The following is an 18,563-nucleotide window of genomic DNA, read 5'->3' as shown; positions in this document are numbered from 1 at the left end:
CTTACAGATTGCATAGTACACCCAATCTTTATTATGCTGACTTTGCGAGTCAATGATACATTTACATTTGGGTTTTGCAAATTTTCAGTGTTTTTACAATATGCTTGGATCGTGGAGAACTGTGGCCTGGATCCAGAAATCTGCAATTAGATTAATGTTTTCAAGATCTAGGATAGTTTCTCAACAGCAGTTCTCCGTGAGGATAATTTCAAAACTATATGGAGGACAGGAATCTGCTAGTAAAAAAAAAAAAGAACAAAAAAGTTCACTGAGCCCACCTGGATACCACCGTTATGTTCAATATTTGAAGGTTTTTAATTCGCTTATTTGTAACTCTCAGACTGAGCATACTCAAAGTACTGGAGCAATCAATAAAGCTAAAGTTGTTTTTTAACTCCAAGATACTACAAAAAGTTAGTATTAGGAGAAATTCAACAGTTTAGAACTGAAACTCAAATGGTACATAATTTTAAGCAGCTAGGTATTATCATGTGGTCATTTGAAACGTAATTAACTGGATGAAACTATTGCTGATATTAGTTTGATTGCTTGTTCCAAGTTAGCATTAATGGAGTAGACAAGACAACAGTCTAGAAAGGTTCCTTAACCCTAACCAATCTAGAAAGGTGTGGGGTTTTTTGGGTTTTTTTTGGCAGAAACGTATTTTAAGCCATTTCAGCCATGATTATATTTTAGCAGTTTAGGTTTTAGTAATTAAATTAACCCAAATTATATTTCAGTTTTGTTTTTTGATCTTGGATGTTTTTTTACCTATCTTGCTTACAGAGTTAAAATACAGTTTATTGAATGCTATTAATGTTAGATCTATGTACTACCTTTCACTACAGGAATAGTTTGTTCATGTACATTAGATGATTTGTTAACATGTTCGTAGTAAACATATTAAAGCACATTAAGGGGATAAAGAAGAAACATAGGAGGTAAATAGAGATATTGCATAGAAGAGATAATGGATCTTAGACAATGATAGCTTGAAAGAAGTTAATGAAGGCTACTGATCCCTCCAACATCGTGCAACTGAACACCTATTATTTATTAGTTATAGTTTTGCAAAGAACGCATTATGCCTCACAACCAGATTACAGTTCATGTCCAGACATGAAATCAGGAAATGGGTTTCTCCACCTCTTCCCCAACCAAGTGATAGAGGTTTAGTGAACAGTATCTCCTGGGCCCAGGTTAGAAGCTGGAGGATATAAAGTTTGCTCTGAAGTCTCAGAAACTGGCTGAATTGCTTGGGAGCAGGTGTTGAATGTTTTCAGGCTCTCAGGCTGAGGCAGACAGAACTCAACTGACCATTAGGTTAGGGGCTTCATTTAATCCCACCTTCCTTCTGTGGAACATCAAAATCAGATGGTAGACAGAGGCAGAGAACAGTGTACCTGGCAGTTTGGACTGCTCCAAAGGCAGATATCTTGAGAGAGGAAGAAAAATCATTCCAGACTTTTCTTCTCTCTACCTTCTGTCATGGCCCACAAAGTTTACAAGTGGCAGGTACCCAACGTCTATGCAATATTCAGACTTTACTTAAGACTTTGGAAGCGGAGGGCAGAGATTTCTGTCAATTTGTCTCCCGCTGCAGACCCCATTTTGCACAATATTGTCCCTGATAGTTTGCTGACCCTCAGAAACAATTGGGGGGGGGGGGGCTCAAGTGCACTGTAGCAGAAGGGGGATGGAGGGATACAACCCACTAAATAAAGACCCAATTGTGGATACAATAGTTGGATCTCATTCACAAAAGCTATGCCAAACACACATTCATACAAAATTATAGGTGCCAAAGATACTCCTCCCCACCCCCGGCAACAAGCTGCCTCCATTTTTCCATTTAAACTTTCATCCTAAACCCTTTACTGGGTCAAATTATTCCATCACATTTTTTTCTTTTAACAGTATCTGTCATCCAAGCCCTTCTTTCTCAATGTGTACTTCTTAGAACTTCTACTTAATATCATTGCTACTTCCTAAATTAATAAAAAAGAAAATAGATCTAATATTTACTGCACACGTTTTATATTTATGTAGAATTCAAAAAAATAGAGTGCTTTACTATACAGTGTCATATAAATTTGGATAAGTAGATGAAAAGAAAGGAAATAATGTTAAGATAGCAGCAAGATGCAAAAATATCAACCTTGTCCACCCTTCACAGTACAATATCCATTTTACATCATTTCTCAAACTGAATTTAATCTTGTCTTAATAGCCAACTGAAATGACACCTTAAGTTACAAGTCATTATATAAACATATAAACTAGACTAGACAAATTGTCCCACAAAATATTTACTTACAAGGAACGTTAGTGGACAGTAAAGTGTTTGCAGACAATCTAAACTGAACTACTTCTCACAGCTCATTACAAAGAAATTTATTTTACTGTAATTTGTAATTGACCTAACAAGATTAATGAAGCAGGACTCAACAAATCCCAATTACTAGGGTGCCATGACACCTAGAAATTTCATTGTGGCAATAATTTCAGCAATTATTTTATTTGAAGTTTATCTTGGCAATCTTCAGAACTACAAAACTTATTTCACATCAAAATATGTTCTGTTGTATGACATCAAATGAATATGCTTGAAATTCATGTCACTGCTTGTTTGTATGTTAACTTTTCACCCTTAAATGGTGGTCCTTTTCTTACCTAGTTGCTTTTTGTAATTGCTTCAATATTCAATTAAATGGAGCTTTTTAAAGCAGCAATGTAATATGAGAAACTGGGGAGAAGATAGGTTACAATTAGATAGCTTTTTGTTGGTGACAACAAGGACTCCCCTGTATTTATTATACATTACAATGCTTTGATACAGCTTTCTAAAAATGTGAGAAACTGTGAAGAGTTTAGGATTAAATTTTATGGCAGCAACTAAAAAAATGTGATCATTCAAGTAAAAAACCCTGAAGGCTGAAAAATGGGTCTAGCTCCCAAATTTCTGGGTTGGCTTCTTAAAGCCAAATTTTTTTGAAAAGAGGTCTTTTAACTTAAGCAACGAGTAAGCAAAATACATGACATTTAAAATCTCAGTATCAGTCTTCATGCCTTTCTTATGTCGAAATTACATTTATATGAAATTACCAATAATAAACTGAATTTAAAAACCTATTTTGAACCAGAAGGAAAAAAGCCTAAAACTATCAGTCCCAGAAGCATCTGAAAGAATGCTTGCTGAACCTGCTGACCCATATTTACAGTATGTGAGATCATGACATACACCTTCTTCCTTCCCCTTCCTATACTATTTTGTGTGTCCTTGAAATTTAAAAAAAATCAAATGATGCAAAGAGGAATAGCGCTCACAACTGCACTGACACAGGTACTAATTCCTAGAAGCAGGCTTCTCTCCTTCATCTTTGTTCAACAAAAGAGAAATATTCAAGAAGATAAAGAAGGGAAGGAAGAGAAACAGTTGCCAAAGTTTGAACAGATTTCTCTGACAATGAGCTGCCATTCCATATTTCAGAGAACTTCCCCTCCATATTTTCTTCAACTAAATTTTATTAGGGAGGCTTCACTTGGCAGGTTGAAAAATGACAGAGCTGGCTAAATGATAACAAAGGGATGTATGCTACACATGTCTGTAATAACATCCACATAATGTTGAACTTCACATACATTATCCTGCTGCCATCCTATTATATAGCTCAGTACTAACTAGCATGTCATATTAGCTTCCCTATTACAATATGGAAGAACGACTGCTAATACTTATCAAGACATGAAATTTTCCTACCCAGTCAATGCTGAAGTTTATATTTCAGCTTCTGCTTCTAGCTACAGTTCTGAAGAAAACACTCAGTAGTCTTACGAGAGGCAGAAACTGTTCCCACTTGTTTATTTTTTAGCGTATGCACCATCGTGTTCTCAAGACTGGTCTTAAATTATGGTACACCATCTACTACAATCACGACATGACGACCACTTGTATTGTGGTCAGATACATCAGCAAAAATATACAGGGATGCAACACATGTCATGCAACAAGAACCAAGTTAACTCACTGAGTGTATTAGCAACCTTGAAGTTCTTTCAAGTTACTAAAATTAAGAGGAAAAACAAGTAATTCTCCATTTTAACAATTATGCTTTTGACAAAATATCTCTAGAAATTTATGTTTTTAATACTACAGAAAAAACAACTCACCTAGTATGTAGATAGTCTTTTGATCACTTCTTTGGCCAAGAGAATTGGCCACTTTACAAACATAAGTTCCAGTATAATTGTAAGTCAATGGACTGAGAAAATGTAGGGTGTTATTTAAAGGCTGTAAACCTGCAGGCCATTGTCCATCCAACCTGAATTAACAAAAGGTTTAGAGGCAGTTTGAATATTCTGTGAATTAAGCTAAAATAAAATATTTCATTTGAATCAGAACTGGGAGCCTTTAGAAATCGTTGGTTAAATCTTCCCTATAAAACCAAGATGCATAATACACACCAATACTGCATTTTTCACTTTGTCAGAAACACACAATATAAACTTACTGAATATGATTTTAAAATGCTAATTCTAATAGAACCTTGTAATTCTTCTACACTATCAAATAAAGCATCACGGGACAGTGTTCAGAGTTTTCCCACATTCTTCTTTGCACTTGCAGTCCCTTTTGACCCCAGAAAAATTAATCCCAAGGTTTAAAACCCATATGAATTTAAAACCCATATGAATTTAAAACCCATATGAAGGTGTAAAACCCATATGAATAACAAGCTGCAAGGGCACGGAAGGGGTGTCACAAATTTCTTAACAACCTGTTCAGCAGATAAAATTATCCTTGTTTGACACTCCCATTCAGACTGTAAACTTATTAAGGATATATATCAAGCAACTTCCCAAAAGTCTGTATATATAGTTTATCCTAACTTTGTGTCTTGGGATTCACTTAAATATGGCTTCAGTTTCCAGATAACTTCACACACACGCACAGGTGTCTCTATTTAGGGTAAACATTTTCAACACGGTTCTAAACACTCTCCTAAAACTCCCACTCTTAAATTGGCCCGTTCATGTCGGTGAAGCCACGGGATCGTTCGCATAGGACCATGCAGGCAGCCCTGAAGCCGCTCCGGGCTGCAGAGGCGGCTCCATATGGAGCCGCCTCAGGTCTGTTTTGTTTTCATACCTTTTCTTCCCTCCGAAGCTCCGGAGGGAGGGAGAGACATGCCCAGGGGTTGGAGGGCAACGTGGGTGTGTCCCTCCTGCCCTCTGGAGCTGGAGGGAAGAAAATGTAGGAAAACAAAATAAACAGGCAGTGCCTAAAGGCGGTGCCCTCAAGCCAGTGCCCTTTACATGGCGCCAGTGGGAAGACGCCGCTTTCTAGAAGACTTGCTCAACTAGTAAGTCACAAAAATGCTGTTGTGGGGGGAGAATGCCGTTGCACTCCAGCAGTGACAGTGGTGCGAAGATTCCCCCCTCCCGCGGCATTTTTACTGGCCCCTCGCTGTTCTTTCTAGCCTGTGTGGAACGGGCCTCCAAAGGGAACTCACACTGGCATGGGAAAGATTAAGCTCTGAGGTTTCACTAAACCAACATTTAACTCTGCCAGTTAAGCTAAACACACCTTCATGGGCTCTATGGCTCCAGTATCTAGGTGTGGTCTCCTCATGAGACAATAGCCAAGCCCTCTGTGTGGTCTTAGGAGTGTCTCTATGTCATAGAGTCTATGAGATAAGCTTCCCTCTTGTTTTCCATCACCACTAGGCCTCCTAGCCCCAGTGAAAACAAGACTCTTTCCTCTCAGTCTTTGAGATGTCTTTGAGAACACTGGCCCCCTAGCCGTTCTCTCTTTCTCTCTCTGCCTTTAGACACAATCTCCACTGACTGAATCTGAGGACTGACACAAGCTCACAAGCTGCTTTCAATGAAATCTCCCTAATCTGTCAAACTCTTCAAACTCTGTTTTTCTAACAAGCATTTTCTGCTTTCATATGAGCCAGCACACCCTATCTGTGGCTCCTGGCTACTGCATTTCAGCCAGCTAATCAAGTGGTACTCTGGATAGCGTTTGGTGCTCCTGCTCTGGCTGAACTACACCTTTTCAAATTAACCATTTTAAAGCCTAATCCGTCAAAGATAGCAAGAGGAGGGGGGATTTGATTCTCACCCACTGCAGCTGTTAATTCTCTTGGGTCCTGAAACTCCAAGAGTAATCTTTTATGGTATTAAAAGGGCTTATAGGAGAAAAGAAGAACATAGCCTCAGTAGCCTCAAACTGAATAATGACTAAACTATATTCCATAGTGACTTATTTTTTTCCTGTTATCTACAATAAATAACTTCTACTCCCTATAACACCAGAAACAAGATGGAAGTCACAGAAATGTTCCAGCAAACAATAATGCTTATCCTACTAAATGTTAAATATGCTTCAAATTGCTTCATGTTGTGTGCTTTCTGTGGTCATTTTGACTTGACAGTTGAACTTTTCACCTCTTCAGCAAACTACCAAGACATGTATACCTACAAATTGAGTAGAAAGTAGCTTATTGACCTGACCTGTTATGGGGGAAAAATGATCAGGAGGTGGGGCAGAAACTTCACTAATGACTCAAAGGAACACAGGGGCCCTTTCCACACAGGCCAATAAAAGCAGGGAAAATGTTATATCTCCAGGAGACAGTAAAATGGAATGCCTGCCATTTGCACCCATGCAACATACAAAGTGGAAAGAAGCCAGAGGTAAATAGAAATAAAGAAGGCAAGAAGGGAAAGCTCACCAACCAATTCTTTCCCTAACAGTGATTGAAATCAGAGGTTTCTCTCATTTGAAAGTCACTGGTCAGTTTTGAACAGCACCCTCTCAAAATGCTCTTTATATTTTAAACCCATTTGTTAAACCCAGCTTAGCTATTAAAACTATTCCATTTACATAGATAGAAGAAATGCAGGGACATAGATTACTACTAAAGTGTATGCATATTTATCTCTATCCTTTGGAATACGATGTTCAACAAAGCCTTTTTTATCATTAGTATAGAAATAGTATATCAGTTTCATTTCTTACATGACTATATGTAAGGTTTAGAAAGCACTGTTCTCTTCAAATAAAGCTGAAGATAAATCCATTTACAAAACCAACCAGTTACTCTGAAACAGCATTTATTACAATGCTCCCAGTATCTGGTAAAGAGAGGTACATAGGCTTGTATCTTGTCACTTCCTTCTAATGATAAAAGGTGTGTCAATTGCTGAAATGGGAGGCATTTCAACTGGCCCCCCATCCCCAATCTCCAACTTTGTGACCTAAGCTATTCCAGAGAGTCCACTGATACGTGGGACAGGGAGAGAGCAGTGGGAACGGTGAGAAATTCCGTTTTGCTAGCAGATATTGAATATAACCAACTTCCAGTCACTGAGGTTCCAACAAGGTATTATGGCTAATCACTTAACTTCCAAGAATCTATTCCCCCTCACACAAACACAAGGAAACTGTAAAAAATTATAATATCATTATACCCTGAACTAATGAATTACTAACTTATATCTACATTAGTTTACAACATAGTGTGCAAAGACTTTGTTAGCACGGTATAAAGAATTCAGCTTGAAACCTAAAATAGTTTAAAACATCTTTATGAACATAAACAGCAAAAGGAAATAAACTAATGTATCAAATATATTTAGATTAGAACTTACCGACTCCACGTGAACGCCATTGGTAGTGGATTTGCATCAGCATTACATCTAAGTAAAACATTCTCTCGGCCAATATACCAGTTGCCATCATACCCAGTTACTGTAACTTCAGGTGAATCTACAAACATAATTGTAATTAGTGATTAAGACACATGTCAGATCTTCAAGGAGATAATGTTAGACTTTAACAGTTAAAAACAGGCTCCCTTTTAAATACTTTCACATCTTCAAGTTGGGAATACGTTATTTTCATATATTTCAGTCTTCTTCCTGTCAATGTATTTACAAGTAATATGGTTCAAGACAGAACAGAGATGAGCTATTTGGGACAGCAACCAAAAGACTCATTTGAAAAAGCTACTATTACAAAAAGGGGAGGGGGTCATTAATTCCTTTTTTTTTGTATTTTCAGCTTTATTCCCACAAGCACCAAATTCTGGGGTTTTTTTAAATGTAGGGAAAAAAATTATATTAACCGTGGGACAGCAAAAGCCATACACAGACATCAGCTACAAGTCTGAATCAAGAATAGGAGCCACATGCATACTACTGATTAGGGTTGTGGGGGACTACCAAAAATGTATCTAAATTGATCAGTCTGAAAATGTGGACTGGATTCTTGGAAGTTTGAGACCTACCACCTGCTTGTTCAACCCTTGTGCCTTCTGTCTGCTTAAATCTGTGGAGTGGCAGGGGGAGGGGAAGCCAGAATGGGTTTTGGAGACAATAAATGTCTCCCTAATTAAGGGAGAGGTCACCAGTAGTGGTGCATTCACTTCTAAAGAAACCTTTTCTGGACCAAGGGCAGCTGGTTAACTACCAATCAATCTCAAATGTACCATTCTTTAGCAAGGTGATTTAAAAAGTGATGACTGGACAGCTTCAGGAATTTCCAAAGGAAGCTGATTGTCTGGATATGTTCCAGTCTGGTTTCCAGCCTGGTTATGGGACTAAAACAGTCTTTGTCACCTTATGCCTGGAAATTAACCCTGTTAATTAAAGCAGCTGGAATGAGTTATCTGGATATTTTGGCTGAGTTGCCATGTCTAGCAGATCCCAGGAAGGCTGTGCAAACCATGAACAGGTGTCTGGAGGCAGTTTGGGAAATTTAATCCCAACAAACAGAAGTGTAACTGGTAGGAAGTGTAACTGGTGGGTGATTTCCACCAATTAGAAGAGACAGGAACTAGAACGTCACCTTCCTATGTCCTGTGGGTGTCACCATGTCCTCTGTTTTGAAAACTCTGAACAGCAGTGCTTCAGTCATAATCATATTAATTTTGCAAACAACCAGGGCCACAACATCTCAGAGAACAGAGCTAATGACATATATAACGATTGTCAACATTTAATGAAATAACAGATAGAGGTACACGAAGCCAGAATAAATAAAATAGTGGACATGGTATATACAGTTGCCTCCTTATAACATCATGATGACATGGGGAAGCAAGATGTCTTCAGGCTCAGAGAAAAACCCTCCATGGTTAAGTAACAGTGGTCATTCTCACTTGAGCCAGAGGACATCTGTGGAACTTTCTCAAGCAGTGTCCCTTAAACAATGCGGACCACTGTATGTCATTGTCTACAATGCGTTGCAAAACTCTCTACCCAGAGGCTGCATCAGCAGAGCTATAGGTGTTAAAATGTGGAAATGGACATCCACATAGTGGCCTTACGAATTTCTTCCACACACACATTCTTCAAAAAGGCTCCATTTGCAGCTGCACTTTGGACAGAGTGAAATGCTTGAAAGAAGAGTGATGGCCTGTGCCTTATACACCTCTGAAATACAGTCCTTTAAGCACTTGCTTATTGTTTGAGTGGTTAGCTTCCTACCCATATTTGGAGGCAATATAGCATTAACATACTGTTGGTTTTCTAATGTCCTGGGTTCTCAAGGTAAATGCCTTTAAGATCTTCTGACATCTAGTCTATGCCAAATTTTCCCCTAAGTTCCATGTGGGAATGGCCCAGCTGTTAGAAAATCAAGTGGAACATACTTCTTTTTAGACTTCACTCTCCTGATTGGATCTGTTGGAAACCGAGTCAGTCCACTTTGGTGTTAACTATCCCCCGATGTGCTCCACTCTCAGTAACAACAGGTTGTTTTCCATCCAGAGAATGATTTTGAGTGCCTCTCAGTGAAGAGTGGCTGACTTCAAGTATCCCTGTTTGTTCAGATAGGTCTTTGTTGCTGTATTGTTCACCCTTATCAGGGTATGAAAGTGACAGATTCTATCCTGGAAGGTCAAGAGGGCTAGAAATACTACATGGAGTTTGAAATGGTTGATCCAAAGTCTGGATTCCTGAGAATTCCAATGTCACTGTGCTGGAATTCCATTAATGGTGGCTCCCCATTCGAACAGGCTTGCATCCATAAATATCAGAATGACCTCTTTCATCCAGTAAAATCTGTAGGATGTTGGGTTTCCATGTCCATCAGGTGAAACTGCATTTCACTGATCTGCGAACCTCTAGGGACATGTTGACCTTGTTGGCAATTCTGAGTTGGAAGACTTGAAGGAACTGCTGGAGACCTCTAGAGTGCAGGCACCCCCCACTGTATGGCATCAGTGTTGGAGATCATCAGACCCATCAAACTGGAAAAGACCATGGGAGGGAAGGTTCTTGCCTTGATCACTTGTAGGATCGGTTCCTTGATCTTCTGAGTTATCCTGTCTGTCACTACCAGCTTGTCTATTATGACTCCTAGGTGTTCTGTGAACTGATCAGGGTTCAGAATTATCTCACTGACTAGAAATCCATGTCTCTGAAGGCAGGATATGGTTTCTGCTGTATCCACAGGTTCTCCAGAGGATGTTTCTTCCAGGTTCGCTAGTGGGAGAATTCTGCTAGTTATGACCACCTCCTCAATGACTGAAGGGAATGTCAGAAGTCATGGCTACCATTTTGTCTTTCTTCAGCCTCTGCTAGTTTTATGGTTTTCCAAGATGGTGCTTCTGCCTCTGAGCCTGCCACAATTGAGGGAGCCCTCACATGGGTTGTGCCCACCTGGTCTGCGTCTCACTCCTCTCCTGCAGTAATGGGCACTTCCTACCAGTTATAAATAAAATATTATTTTGGTTCAATGAAATATTGGAACTCCCACCTGATTTTCCTTAGCACCACAAATGCCATCTGTTTCCTTACCTCTTGTACACACTACCAAGAAAAGAAGGAAATAAAAGAGGTTTTTGGAATTTTATTCCTGGTGGCAGCCTACAAAATAAAGAAATAAATGGAAAAGAGAAAAAGACACAGAAAGAGAAAGAGAGGAGGGGGTGTTACAAATACCCTATTCATATTTATTATACTAAGACACTGGGTGTGGGGATGGGAAGGAAAGACAGTAAACAAATGTCCTGCCTCAATGTTACCTGCAGCAAGTCCACCCCAAACTTAAGTTGGCATTTACAACAAGTACTGCTTAGCATTTGCTTTCTCTGTTTATGTAACACAATTTACTTGTATGTTTATTCTGCAAGTGTAATCTATAAAAGCACATTGCTTTCAAGGGTTTTTGCAGGATTGAAGACTCCTGTATTGAATATTCTTTATACATTTTAACGGAACATATGAATAAGTTATGTTCAAATAGTTCCTATAAGTTACCAAGAGAATTACATTAAAAGTTTTAAAATGTTATTTACTGCCATTAAAATTACATCATGTGATAAAATTACAGTATAAATTACACAATAATCTCAGAATATGACAATTTGGTTTGTTTGTATTAAAAAGGACAGGCATGCTTTTGCAGTCAAACCCTTGAACTGGTAAAAACGGGAGTAGTTGACCTAAAAGATACAAGGGCAGCATGATTAACAAGTAAACAACTTGTTTGCAATACAAAAGCAGCCTTATAAACCAAGCTATACAAAATTAATTGTGTTACATTACAGCTAGTTGGGATGGGGAAGAATTCTACCCTATCAGATTTCCAATTAGGTGAACAGAACAGATTTTAGAACAGATCCAGTGACTACTTTGCTTTCCAGCAAGTTTGAGGCTAATCCAGAAAAGAAGAAAGTGATTTCCACTGATAGATAATGAAGTTCTTCCCTAATCTTTTCAACAGTGAAACATAAGGGTATTATTAAAATCATTTTTCAACAGCACCTCATGAGACTTCATTTTTCACAAAAGTGAAGGAACAATCATAGAAGGATAACATGACAGGAATGTGACCGTGATGGCATCTGGAATCATCATATTTAAAATGCCATTAGATTTTCTTTCATGTAAATCTGCGAATCAGACAGGATTTTCTTCCTTAAGCTTTCTTCACAAGTATAACTTCCACATTTTTATCCTAGACATCCCCAAGGAGCTCACATTGCTCAGCTCTCAGTTTTATTTTCATAACCCGGCACAGTAGTCTGAGAGTGGGTCACTGGCCAAGATTCACTTAGCCACGCTAAAGCCAGAATGGGGAATTTGAACTTGGGTCACTGCAGTCTCAGGGCACACGCCAGAGATAATAGGCATTTGGCTGGGTGTTCTATGCACATGTTTGTTTTTGACCATTTAAAAAGCAGATGCTGAAATATACACCTGTATTTTTTTCCCCAGGGCAAATAGAAGTTTCTATGGCCATGTCCGGTTAGAAAAATGAGAAGGGGAAGAGGTTAACCCCCCCTGATTAACTCCGATTTGGATCCCCATGTGCCAGATTTTTAAAGAAAATTCTGGGAACTATGTTTACAATGGGCAATGACTTGTCTGTTTAAACCCTCAGTAAAACATTCTAATTGCTATAACAGGCAGGTGCTGCCTCTCCAATGAGAAGAAGAGATGTTTGCACGTTATCAGACGGTCAGACACAGGGGTTCTTATGAACCATAGCCTGTAACTGTTTAGAAACTATCCTCTCACACCCAGCAGTCTCAGATGTTGGCAACAGGTGTTTTAGAAAAACAGAATGAATTATTTCTCTACATTACCAGAACTCAGTAGAGCTATTACAGGATGCTTTTACCTATCCCTAGCAATGAGAACTACAGAGATGAACTGGTAGATTCATCAAGTACAGCTGTAGTTAATTAACTGATGCATATCAATATTAAATATTAGCAAAACTGAAATTTGTTTATCTCCCACACTATTTTGGTTTTGCAAGGTAAAGTGACATGTTCTTCCACTACTGAATCCTCAGACTTAAGAGTAGTATGTAACTGAGGGGAATGGCGGCCGGGGGGGGGGGGTGTCAACTAAAGCTAGCTGTAGATTGCAAAACCTGTGTATGATCTAAAAAATAACAAAACAAAACGTCTGCTGCAAAGCCTGAGTCATTCCATTAATAAGTCAGTCATGGTGACAGAGATTATAAGGTTTTCTCTCTTTTTCTGAGTCTGTTTTATGTGTAAACTCTGCAAAGGCACCTCTCTGTAGTGTTCTCAGGTGACATGCATAATGCTGTCTCCTTGTCTTCCTTATTTTTGCTGCCACCCAAAACTCTTGCCTTAGAATTCTTAGCTGAACCTAAAGAACAAGATGGCTAAGTAGTTGTGATAGAATGGCAGGATGGACAGCACATGGGGGTGACTCTGAGGTAAAAGGGGACCCATTAAGCTAAAGATAACAATTGTTTCTCTTAAACACAGAGTTTATTTTTAAGTATAACAGCATACAGTTAATAAGCTCAATGGTTTCAGACAGGCACACAAGTATAACAGTTCCAGATAGGTGCTCTAAAGTTCTTAAATTAACCTAGTCACAAAATTTATTTTCTCACTTGCCACTTAGGCTCATAATTTGCACATCACTGAATTTTCCTAACTTGCCACTTTGGCAAATAACTCTCACACAGTATACAGATTTCTCTCACAGAACTCTACAGCACCTCACTCAATTCTTTCACAGGCTTCACTATTCTCTCCCTCTCTGAAATCCAGTCAACTCCACTCACTGGGTTACAGCTACCCTCCAATCATAAAACTCTTCAATCATTCATCCAGCTTCCTCTTCCTTACTCACAGGCCTGCATTTCAAATCACAATAACATACATATAAAATTCCACATTAAAACCTAGAAATAAGACACATTCAAATATTTACATAGAGGAAACATCACAGAGCTGTCACATCTGACAGAAGTAACCAGGGTATTGGTAATATTCATATCAAAATTAAAGTCACTTAAATTGCATATCAAAATTAAAGCATTTGTTTCAAACATGGCTGATGATAGTCTGAAATTTTAAAACTAAAATTAAAGAATAAAAGAAAAAAATTCAGCGGCTAATGGTTTTCACCCAACTAATTATATATTTGGTTAAATGTGAAGTTATCTCTTGTGCGCTATTTCATTTTCTACGTATTCTATAATACACAGCATACATGGTGGAAGTACACTCATGTTTATAAACAGGATCAGCCTAGTCAACTGGCCATTTAGAATAACTATATAAGAATTTAAATGAGATTCAAATATAATGCTTTTTAATATCAGGAACATCTTTATTTATGTAGAGTCTGATTATACCATGTGGCAGATACAGTTTTACAAAGGTTGCCATTTAGTTTAAGTTCTATATATATATTTGCAAAAAACCTGAGAAGCCCTGCCAGATAGTGGACAATGTGGAAAATACAGAAGTCCACATAGATGACACTTTATTTTGGGCACAACTTTAGACAAACTTGACTAGAGAATGAAGGAAACTTTCTGCCTTAACATGAAATTACCAGGTAAATGAATTAGAAAAGAATTAGGCCCCTGCCACACAGCACAGGCAGAGCGGGTTGGAGGTGGGACAAAGTAACCTGCTCTCTTGTTTACCCATTCGCATGCCTCTGTGCAGATAGTGAACCGAATCCACAGAACCAATGCGGGTTGCTGTCATGCCTTTGCATGGAGGTGCAGGGATTTTTTTGGTTACCTCCCTCTCTCCACTGCGTAGCTATGTGGGCAGGTAGGCATGGAGCCCCATAGCCATGCTACTGTCCCTGGAACCCTGCATGGCTATGCAGCGGATAGGCAGGACCTGTACAAACACAGGGCACCGTGCCCACTTAAAGTGCTTCCCTGCCAGCTGTTCGCTTGCAAGTGAATGCAACACAAGGTAAAAGAATTGCAGATAATGTGATTCTCCAAAAACCCAGGTTGAAGAGAAATACAGGGTGGACTCACTTTAAGAGCGGGATCCTTGAGAAGTTCCCCCGCAAAACAGTTCTTTTTCCTCATCCCCAGCCCAGGTTTATTGGCCTGTGTGGAAGGGGCCTTAGTGGAAGCAATCATGAGCATGTCTACACTGAAAAAATATCTTGCATATTTATTTTGTAGGGAATCATATTCCTAATTTGTTACAGCAACCAACACATTTGGATCTAGATCTTTTATTTTAAAACATCATATTGAGAACGAATTTTAAAAAAATTAAGAGTTCACTAGCATTAAAATAGGTGGACAGACAAAGCAAACTACCAACAGATGCATCAAAACATAGATTAGGAATTCTCTTGCAAAAATGTCATACAAATTGGACTAGGGTGGCATAAATATCAAGGTAAATGACAAAGGCATTTGCACTTGTTTCTGCTTGTAAAAAATGCATTTTTGTATGAAAAGCCATTCATTGCAAAGAAAGCCACTATTATTTTAAAATGAAACCGGTAAATCACATTTACAATAGTTACAATGTTTTTTCAACAGCAGTTATGATTTTAAATTACTCCAGTGAGGTTACTGGTTGTTGTGGATACTTTATCTAGGTCCTTTGTTGAAGCAAATTAAAAATTAAGACAGAACTTGATACTGCACATGTAAATTTGTCAGGAAATATTAATGACGGAATGTGTTTTTTGCTAAACCAACATATTAAAATGTCATATTACAACGAGTGATAACAGCAATTATGTGTTTAAAAAGATTCAGTTGCCTTATGAGGTTCTCGTCAGTTAACTAAGTAAGAAATAAGATGGGATTAACAAAATAAGTAAAGCCTGTTGAATTAGATCAAACCAGTGACATATGTAGTCAAACATCCTGTTTCAACCAGTAGCCACCAGTTGCCTCAGAGGGTCAAACAGGGAACAGAGGCCAAGACCTTCTAATTATGTTGCTTTTTGTTTGTCTTTTAAAAGTAACAGGATAGTAGTGTATATCAGTCTTGAAAAAGAAATGTGAGAGCAGATAAGTTAAGGTCATTTGGGAATGGAGAAATGAAAAGGAAGTATTATATAATGGCCACACATTTATACATAGGGAATGGTTAAAACTTGGAAATTATGTCAAATATCAAAATTGTTGTAGGAGGCTGTGACACAGTGCATGTATTATTTATATTATCTTACTATGTAATTGAGTAGCACATTCCCAGGGGAAAAAAAAACAAGGGCTGCTTTGAAGTGTAGTCCTCAGACATCTGGTAGGGCCCAGATTCCAGCTGCTCCCAGAGGGCCAAGGACTACACTTCCCAGCAGCCCTTGCAAAGACAGCCGTTATAGAAAGTTGGTTCCTTATCCATGAAAGGTCCTTCTTTTCTGAATGACTGAGAACATCTTTGGGTAATTTCCACTGCTTATTAGGGAGGCAGGAACCAGAATTCTTCTTCCTGTGGAGATTGCCCTCCTCTCTTTCAGTTCTCTAGCCAGCACTTAAAAAACTAACTTCAATTTCAAACATAAAACTGTGCAAACATCAACAATTAAGAATTGATAAAAAGGCATAAGGTTAGACAGGATAAGTAGGAAGGAGAAAAGAATACAGATCTAGTGCCTGCTATAACAATGATGTGGGAAGGCAAGATATCCTCATTCGCTCCGAGAAGAAGGACTTTTCATGGGTAAGTAACCAACGGTCATTCTCTTTCTGAGCTCTGAGGACATCTTTGGGACATTCCATAGCAATGTCTCTATTTGTTGGATGGGTCATTGTTGTCTGACGCAAACACATGCTGCAGAACTTTTCTCCCAAATGCTGCATTGGTAGAATGATGTGTGTTGATCTTGTAATGTTTAATAAATGTGGAGACTGGCAACCAGGTTGCCGCCTTGCAAATTTCTTCTATAAAAGCATTATTTCTAAATGCAGTGTTGGTAGCTGAGCAGTAATCCTAGAGAGTGGATCATGTTTTGAGCCTTGTATGCTTCTATTACACAGTCTTTTAGGCATTTGCTAAAGGAAGAATTAGAGATTTTGTTTCCTAGATTAAGTGGAGAAACTGCTATGAACATCACCTTGGTTTTCCCAGTGTCTTCAGTCCTGATGCTGTAAAGCCTTGAGGGCTCTTCTGACATCAAGTTTGCGCTAAATGACTTTCCTGGGGTGTTTCAGTTGAGGGCAGAATGAAGTAAGGCATATTTCTTGTGGTTCTGGTGGGTTTTCCGGACTGTGTGGTATTGGTCTGGTGGACCTTGTTCCTAACGTTTCGCCTGCATCTGTGGCTGGCATCCTCAGTGGTGTATCACAGAGGGAAGTCTGTTACACACTGTGTCCAGAGAGAAGGGAATGTTTGGGGTATATATTGTCCATGTCCCAGGGTGGGGAACCAATCAGTAAGTATTTGGGCAATTGTACTGCGGGTGGGGTTTTTCAGTCCAGGTGGGGTTTTTCAGTTCATTCACATTTTCATGCCCTGCAGGAGAAGCAGTATTGGTGAATGCAAATCCTGTGTTTGGGTGGAATCCATTGTTCATGAATTTAGCATGCCCTTGGGGTTTGCTTTTGGTGTTTTTAAGTACTGGTAGCTAAGCTTTGTTAATTCTCAGAGACTCTTCTTTCCTGTTGAAGTTGTCTTGGTGTTTGGAAATTTCAATGGCCTCCCTGTGTAGTCTGACATAGTAACCTTCTGAATTGTCCAGAATTTCAGCATTTTCAAATAAAATGTTATGTCCAGTTTTGTTTAAGACACGTTCTGCAACTGAAATGTCTCTAATGGGGTTAACTATCTTGCATTTAAGCACTGCTTTGGTAAGGAGTCTGGGTTGCACTCCTGCCCCCTTCCCCCTAATGGTATAAGGCAAGTTGGAGGGTGAAGAATTCCTCTCCTCTGTGCCAATCCGCCTCTGCTGGTAGAATCTCTCCATCTCTGCTCCGCCATAGTGTCTTTAACGAAGTCTATGAAGTATGAGCGAAGGTAAAGGGATTATTTGCAGCAACATTACCAGTATGGCAAAGTGACAGATCCACTGGATTACGGGAATCTCTAGGAGCTGTGTGACCATTCTGTTCCCGTTTGGTTTTGCGCACTGCTTCTTCCACCCAACGTGATGGCATCAGCGGGAACAGTTGCAGCTGCCATTCTGTCTGTGTTGTCCTTTTTGGTGCGCTTTTTAGTGTCGGGGTGGGGGGTGGGGAGAGAGCTGGGGCTCTGTCTCATTGGCTAAGGCAGTCCTATGGGCTGTGCCTGCTGGCATGGCTGAGTGTACCCCCTTTAGGGGCAAAGGAGTCTCAACTTCAACTTTCAAGAGGAGTTCAATGTCCCTGGTGCTGGACATGGTCATTTTAATGAGTTCTCCCTCTCAGTCTCTCCGTTATTTCTTTTCACTGTCCAGAAGGAGCAGGGGAGCAGGCATGAAAGACAGGAGAGGGAGGTGAGGAAAAAAAACAGAAAGAAGTAAAAAAATGGAATAAAGCAAATAGAAAGGCACAAAATGTCTGTTCTCCCTGTAGGAAGGAAAAGAGAAAAGGCGATCTCCACAGGAAGCAGAACGGACAAGAATTCTACTTCCTGCTTCCCTAGAAAACAAATATGTCCTCAAAAGTCAGAGAGAAAACGCTGCTGCCTTAGCGAAGGAGCTTTCCAAAAAAGAGGGGGTGCCATTGCCAATAGCTACTCCTCCTCCTCTTTGGAAAGTGACTGCACGAAATTAACACCCACTGAACAAAATGTCCACCCCTTGCCAGCTCATACAGGACTTAAAAACACATAGGTAAAGCTGTGCATGCCTCAGAC

General features: G+C 39.2%; 1 protein-coding gene across 6 annotated transcripts in view; it reads right to left on the bottom strand.

The window, feature by feature from the left end:
* The window catches only part of NECTIN3 (nectin cell adhesion molecule 3), a 78,924-nt gene that overhangs the window by 27,236 nt on the left and 33,125 nt on the right, over positions 1-18,563 (bottom strand). For all 6 annotated transcript variants that reach the window (XR_007244329.1, XM_048494667.1, XM_048494665.1 and 3 more), the window contains 2 exons: positions 7,663-7,780; positions 4,171-4,322 (listed from right to left, as the gene is read on the bottom strand). Coding sequence is in view for 5 of the 6 variants with exons in the window: in XM_048494667.1 (XP_048350624.1) it covers positions 4,171-4,322; positions 7,663-7,780 (270 nt within the window). In the remaining variant the exon portion in view is untranslated. The remainder of the gene's footprint in view (positions 1-4,170; positions 4,323-7,662; positions 7,781-18,563) is intronic.

Source organism: Sphaerodactylus townsendi, linkage group LG04 (genome assembly GCF_021028975.2).
Source record: "Sphaerodactylus townsendi isolate TG3544 linkage group LG04, MPM_Stown_v2.3, whole genome shotgun sequence".
NCBI classification, from domain to species: domain Eukaryota; kingdom Metazoa; phylum Chordata; class Lepidosauria; order Squamata; family Sphaerodactylidae; genus Sphaerodactylus; species Sphaerodactylus townsendi.
Note: the sequence above shows the minus strand (reverse complement) of the source record. Positions and strands in the feature narration are given on the sequence as shown.